General features: G+C 34.6%; 2 protein-coding genes across 2 annotated transcripts; one reads left to right on the top strand and one right to left on the bottom strand.

Annotated features, from left to right (window-relative positions):
• The first annotated feature begins 343 nt into the window (after positions 1 to 343).
• On the top strand, positions 344 to 1,443 carry LOC133797383 (uncharacterized). Its single transcript, XM_062235263.1, has 2 exons — positions 344 to 1,046; positions 1,166 to 1,443. The coding sequence occupies exons 1-2, from the start codon at positions 592 to 594 to the stop codon at positions 1,167 to 1,169; spliced, it is 459 nt and encodes a 152-aa protein (XP_062091247.1). The 5' UTR covers positions 344 to 591; the 3' UTR covers positions 1,170 to 1,443.
• A 156-nt stretch (positions 1,444 to 1,599) lies between these two features.
• LOC133797382 (uncharacterized) lies at positions 1,600 to 4,981 on the bottom strand. Its single transcript, XM_062235262.1, has 11 exons — positions 4,581 to 4,981; positions 4,383 to 4,463; positions 3,995 to 4,090; positions 3,810 to 3,893; positions 3,652 to 3,721; positions 3,422 to 3,504; positions 2,948 to 3,027; positions 2,516 to 2,614; positions 2,323 to 2,425; positions 1,919 to 2,008; positions 1,600 to 1,822 (listed from the first exon to the last, which is right to left on the bottom strand). The coding sequence occupies exons 1-11, from the start codon at positions 4,800 to 4,802 to the stop codon at positions 1,784 to 1,786; spliced, it is 1,047 nt and encodes a 348-aa protein (XP_062091246.1). The 5' UTR covers positions 4,803 to 4,981; the 3' UTR covers positions 1,600 to 1,783.
• Positions 4,982 to 6,181: the final 1,200 nt, after the last annotated feature.

Raw genomic sequence — 6,181 nt, 5'->3', positions numbered from 1 at the left:
CTTAATCGGTAACGAAGGTCCGCTAATCCATCATTATATCTATCAGTAGCAATCACCCACCAAACCCAAACCAAAACCAAAACCACCATCCTTACTTTGAAACCAAGCTCCCTTGGACATTTCATTTTTTGCAAATTGCTTTTTTCCAACACTTCCAATTGCTTGCAGTTTCAATAACAATTTTTACTGTGAAGTGTCTGTCTCCTCCTCAAGAAACCTACCTATCTTGAGACCCAATTACAGAAAGGACCATAACATTGATGTGTGCTTAGACACATTTCTGTACATTGTTGTGGGGTTGACACTACAGTATACAAAATATACAAAAAACGACAAGAAGCACTTCGCAAGCAAATACGCATTTTATATTAAGGATTTCCCATTCAAACAAGAAGAGCAAAATAAAAACTATGAGGACAAAGGAAATAAAAGAATAATTAGTTGATCTTTCCTCATCAACTGAAAGATCTTAACCAACAGAAATGAACCATATAAAGTTGTATTTAAATTGCAGCAAAACCGATGGAGTGCTCAGACATATAAGTTTCATTAAGAAAGAAAGGCCTGCAGGAATAAAGGAAGACAAACATAATGAGTTGGCAACTCCTACTACCAGAATACCCAACTCCGCAACCAGAATGGGTCCTGGACGATATCCGGTTAATGTTCTACAAATGTGTCAGATGGCAGTTTGAAGAAACCATGGATCCAATAAGCTGCCCATATCACTACTTCTGTGACAGTACCTATCCTGGTAACTATTCACCAGCTGTGGATATTCTACTTCTTATATTCACTACTGCTTCCTACTTCGCAACTCTTTTCATCATGGTAATGGACATAGTAGGAAGAGGGCAAACTAGTACTCTGTTAAGAAGATGTTTTCTGCCTTCTGGTCCGATTTCTCTACCACTAATCCTCTTGGCCCTAGCCAACGGACATCGGATCAACACTGTCTTTCCTCTGTCCTTGGTTGGCCCTGCAATCCTCCAGCTGGTTCATATCTCTGCTCTCAGCTTCGAGAATGGAGCTGGCAAGGACCTCAAGTATGTTTTCTTTGAGGCATCAACAATTTCAGGCATTTTACATGCAAGTTTGTACCTGGATTCTGTTCTCCTACCATACTATACAGGTTTTGATGCCCTAAAGATGTCAACCTTTTCAGGTGAGTGCCCATCTTGTGTGTGCCGAAAAGACGCTTTGATTGTGGGAGGAAAAATTGTGTCTTACAGGGGGTGGTCCCTGACCACATTTTCGGTTGTGGGTGCCCTGTGTTTAAGAATGATTTTCAGGGTGTCTGGGGAAACAAAAGGAAATATCTTATTAGTTAGAACCTTCTTGGAGGGTTTAGCTTGGATCCTTATAGCTATAGATTGTAAATATCTAACCACAAATTCTCCACCAGAGAGAGTAATTTTGAAAGCTTCTATATTTGGAGGCATCTTTCTCTTGATTTGCCTTCATGGCCTCAAGAAGGTATGCTCTCATATCAAACGACTTGTATAATACATGTACAGAAAAGGATAGATGCAATTTGCATTGCAAGCAAAATGAAATAGATGAGAACCATTATATTTTGTGAATATATAAAGGTGACGCTAAAGGGGAAAAAAATCACGTTTTATTTTTTCCATTGTTCCATACATAACTATACTAACTAGTCAAGGGAATTCAATAAATATATATATAAATTTCTCAAGTCAAAAATGCTCCAGCAACTTGACGGAACTTCAACTGAATTCTGCCATTTCACCACAAATTTAAAGCAACATTCCAAACCAAGTCACAAGAAGAATCTCCTTCGGCTAGTGTCCATTTCCGGCTAATATTCAAATAAGGAAAAGAAGAATCAGGCCAAAAGTGAAATAAACCAAACCAAAAAGAAGAAGAAACAAAAAAATCAATTGAAGCATAATACCTTGTGAACCCACTCATATTCCCCGCCCTTGGTATCAAATGTTCCATGCTGCAGACTGGTTAACTTCAATGTGAAACGAGGTCCACACTCCTGTGTGTAAGATAAAAGCATTGCATTAACAATTATAAATCATATATGCTCCAAGAAAAAGCGTGATGATCATCAATGACAGATTGAGACTAAATAATCGCAACAAAGCTATAATGGGTGATACTTCAACCAAATAACTAGATGTATGAAAAGGCCAACATAACATAAGCAGCAGTACATCTACATACCCAATATCATCACACTAAAACTTGATTCTTGATAAACATCCTCAAAAGTAGTAAAGCATTGTTTCTTGTACTATTATGATATATGATAATTTAGCAACAAAAAAAAGTAAATGAATTAACGCTAACCTGAAGACGAGCAATAACTTTCTGTTGAGGCACCTCACCCTTCGCATCCTTTGACTTACCTTTTGAATCAGCCTGCTTAGTTTCTTTTGAATCAAAAATGTACCTAGGACATAATACACCATCAGAAATTTATAGCTTATAAGGTAACATGTTCGTCTGGTTGGAATTACTTGTATTCACAATAGAGGCACACCTATGATGTCGGAAAAAAATAAAGTCTCGCTGATTGTGAAAAGTAACAACTCTTCGACCACGGAAATTAGGCTCTTGTGGGAAAATTGACTGAATCAATCTGAAGAAAATGCATCACCAAAAGTAAAGCGTTAGAAAGATAAAAGTTGGTGACTATTATTCTCACACATTACGCATTAAAAGTTACATGAAGATATCATACAGAAATTAAATCTTTAGTTTAGTAGAAATACTTTTTCATCATGTTCTTTTATCCTTTATTTTTTAAGGAATATACATATTATCATCATACTAGGTAGAAGAATGATTACATGAAATTGAAAGTATATACTAATATACTATGATGAATCTCAATATTGGAGCAACAGATAGAATTCAACATATGATTACAAAAGCATGATACATTGTGTAAAAGTACAATAAGGAACACAACCTTCCAATTCGATGACCCAGGCGAGTAGTAAAATTAGTCAGCACAAGCTCAGGCTCGTGGCTTGTTGGATTTCCATGATTCTGCGAGCATATTAAAAAGTAAATAGCTAAACACTAAGCAATACTTGTTCCTTCGTAAATTACCATCCAGTAGTATAGAAAAATGAAAGTCGAGCTTAACATGGAAAACCAACAATGTTTTGAGAGCTTGAAATCCTTAAATCTTATATGTTCTTCCGTTTGTTCTCACGAGTCATAACATAGAGTAAAGGTCAAGACGTAGAAGAATAACCGAATGAGATGTGTTTGAAATTTAGACAAAAAAATTTCACTGCTCTTATTCATTCAAGTGTACCCAACCAAATTTAGGTGCATTGTTATTTATCCTGGCATCAAATAAATACATTGATTTGTACTAGTGCCTCAAAACAATCGAAAGGTTCAATCCCCATATGAAAAACAAGGTAGTAAGTACCTTAATATCCTTGCGTAAAACAAGATTCGATAGTTTGAAATGAGCAGTGGGTCCTTCGGGCAAGTTAATGAATAGGAGAGCATCTAAAAGATGATCAAGAGAAATGACTGTTAAATCTTGATAGAAAAAGTATTATAAGATAAGCCTCAAAACTTGATGGTGCATATGAACATCAAAGATTTTGAAGGACGCTTCACAAAAAAAATAAAATAAAAAAATACACAACCAACCTGGCTCCCTCCGATTGGTGTGAACCACGATAATAGAAGTGAAGTCCTTCTTATTAGCATATTCCACAATCTGCAACCCAAATGTACCAAGAAATATTAATGCAAATGTCTTTCCAACTCATTGTTTATTACATTCAAGAAGATATACAGATAACCACTTTTTTCAAGTCATAGGTTCCTCTCTTGTAATAATGTGCATTTGGAATCACGGAGAGTAGTTCAGATATAAAAGCAGGTCCTCTCTGCAAACCAATACATATACCAATAAAACCTAAACATATTAGATAACATCTAACAAAATCATAGTATAGAGAGAAAGAAAGAAGAAAATAGTAATGGATACCGAAGAATGGAAACGGCATGTGGTGATTAATATCTTTGGAGTAGTTTCACGCTTTAAAGTTGAACTAAATTCATCGGCATCAATTCCAGCATATAACTGCAAATGAATACAATACACGATCCCCTTCAGCAATTCTATAACAGACAAAGTGAAGCAAACAAAAACTTATTCAAATGAAAATGGCCCATATGCTCTTTGATCTCTAGTCTATAAATGCAGCCAACATTTTTTGCATTTTCATATACTGAATTCAAACAAAATTTAGTTCCCCATGCGTTTCGTATTCAAAACTTCAACATGTTTAACTTATGAATATAGTTTTAAACTTTAGTGCAACCCCCACAAACAAATCAAAGACTTAAAAACCACAATAAGACTAACGATTAACCTCTTCATCGTCAGCCATGCATACTGTCTCATCAACTTCTCTTGTGTTCTCAATAGTCCGAGGGATCTTCTTCTCAGGAGGCTGCAAAAATCAAATTGAAAAAAGTCAAAACATTGAAAAGAGGATAGGGAGAATCGACCCATAAAAACATTACATATATGTGTCACAAATACATATGTGTGTGTGTGTGTGACGAACCTCCTCGCCCAGCTCAAGAGCACGTGAAATGGCGGCATCGCGAGCCTTAACTTTTTTTCGCTTCTCGAGTTTCTTCTGCTGCTTAAGCTTGGCGTGAACCTCTGATCTTTTATCCTTGTTTTTTATCATAGACGGCAGTATCTCTTTCTTCGTACTCTGCTTTGCGGCCGATTCATCTTCGTCTCCACCTCCGGAATCGTTCCTCTTTCTCTTTACCACCATTGTTGCCCGACTACTCCACTCAAACTCACTGAGTTCAGAGGATATCGAATCACTTGACCAATGGTTTTGCTGGGGCTGGGACGTAGCGTGTTTAGGGATTAGGGTTTTTCAGTTCGAGCAACTTCTGAGGGTGTAGTGGAAACCCGGGAACGGCAGAGGACTGCTTCAGAAAATCGTTTCGGAAAAAGCAATTAATAACTTTAGCCCAGAGTTATCTTTTATTGTGATCTCGCCCCTCACCTTTTGACTTTCTACAAATACCACATAGAATAAAATATTCTTATCATACCCTTACTTGTGTTGTCGATAAAATTTTCCACTACAAATTTTGGTTTGTTTTTTCAAATATCACGCAAATGCATATGCATTTTATATCGGGCTTTGGTGCAAAATGAACTTTAATTGTATATGAAAAAGTAAATAAATAATATACCAACAAAATTTACAAAATTATTAGAAAAAATGTATATACTATACTAATAAAATTATATATTATCATTAAAATGTATATACCATAATGCAAAATTATAAATTAAATACTATTAAAAAATGATATATCATACCACAAAAAACATATATACTAGTTGGAAAATAATATACCAACAACCCATAAAAAACTTAAAAAATCAATATAACTTTAAAATAAAAATTAATATACATATACCACTATATTAAAGTCATGATAGAAAGTGACAATTTAGGTAATCAACAATGTAAAATGATCATTTTTCTACAATTTTAAATTTATGGATATTAACTTCTTTATGTCATTATTTTAGGTCATTTACTATAATTTCTCTTTTATATCCTTGGTAATGGCTATATGCCCTTAATTGAAAAATTCGTCTAACTTTGTATAAAATACCAATTTGATCTTTTTTTTTTCTTTTTTTCTCTTTCTTTGTCTTTTATTACTTGTCGAATACATAAGTGCTCAAGTATTACATATTTATCAAACAAGTTTTTATTCTTTTATTTTTTTTGTCGGGATAGTTGTAGCGTCCAAAAACTCCTAATGAGAATTTAATGCTTTGGTTAGCATATCAGGGAGACACGTGGGATAATTATGTGAGTTATATTATTATATGGTTATTTATGCATGATTATGTGTATTAAATGTGTTTAAAGACCCGCTTTTAATAAGAAGGATATTTTTGTAATTTTGACCCGTTGATGGTATATTTGTAATTATTATGTTTTATGTACTTGTGACCACATTATTATATTATGTGTATATATTTGAGGTTTTCGGCACGAGTAGACCCTTTCGAGCATTCTAGTGGAAAAGTCACAACGAGGATAAAAGTTCGGCTTAGGTCGAGCCAAGGGGTATTTTGAAAATTTTAATATTCTGAGATTTATTGGTTATGAAATAAATT

This window comes from Humulus lupulus, chromosome 8, assembly GCF_963169125.1.
Source record: "Humulus lupulus chromosome 8, drHumLupu1.1, whole genome shotgun sequence".
NCBI classification, from domain to species: domain Eukaryota; kingdom Viridiplantae; phylum Streptophyta; class Magnoliopsida; order Rosales; family Cannabaceae; genus Humulus; species Humulus lupulus.
This window is presented reverse-complemented; position numbering and strand designations above follow the sequence as displayed.

What these genes read in the sequence shown, in the direction of transcription:
- LOC133797383 (XM_062235263.1), top strand. Translation starts at nt 592, where the DNA reads ATGAGTTGGCAACTCCTACTACCAGAATACCCAACTCCGCAACCAGAA.
- LOC133797382 (XM_062235262.1), bottom strand. Translation starts at nt 4,802, where the DNA reads ATGGTGGTAAAGAGAAAGAGGAACGATTCCGGAGGTGGAGACGAAGAT. An exon ending in CATGCCGTTTCCATTCTTCG is followed by an intron (nt 3,894 to 3,994) that starts GTATCCATTACT and finishes ATTGGTTTGCAG; the next exon opens with AGAGGACCTGCTTTTATATC. An exon ending in AAGTTATTGCTCGTCTTCAG is followed by an intron (nt 2,009 to 2,322) that starts GTTAGCGTTAAT and finishes TCTTACACACAG; the next exon opens with GAGTGTGGACCTCGTTTCAC.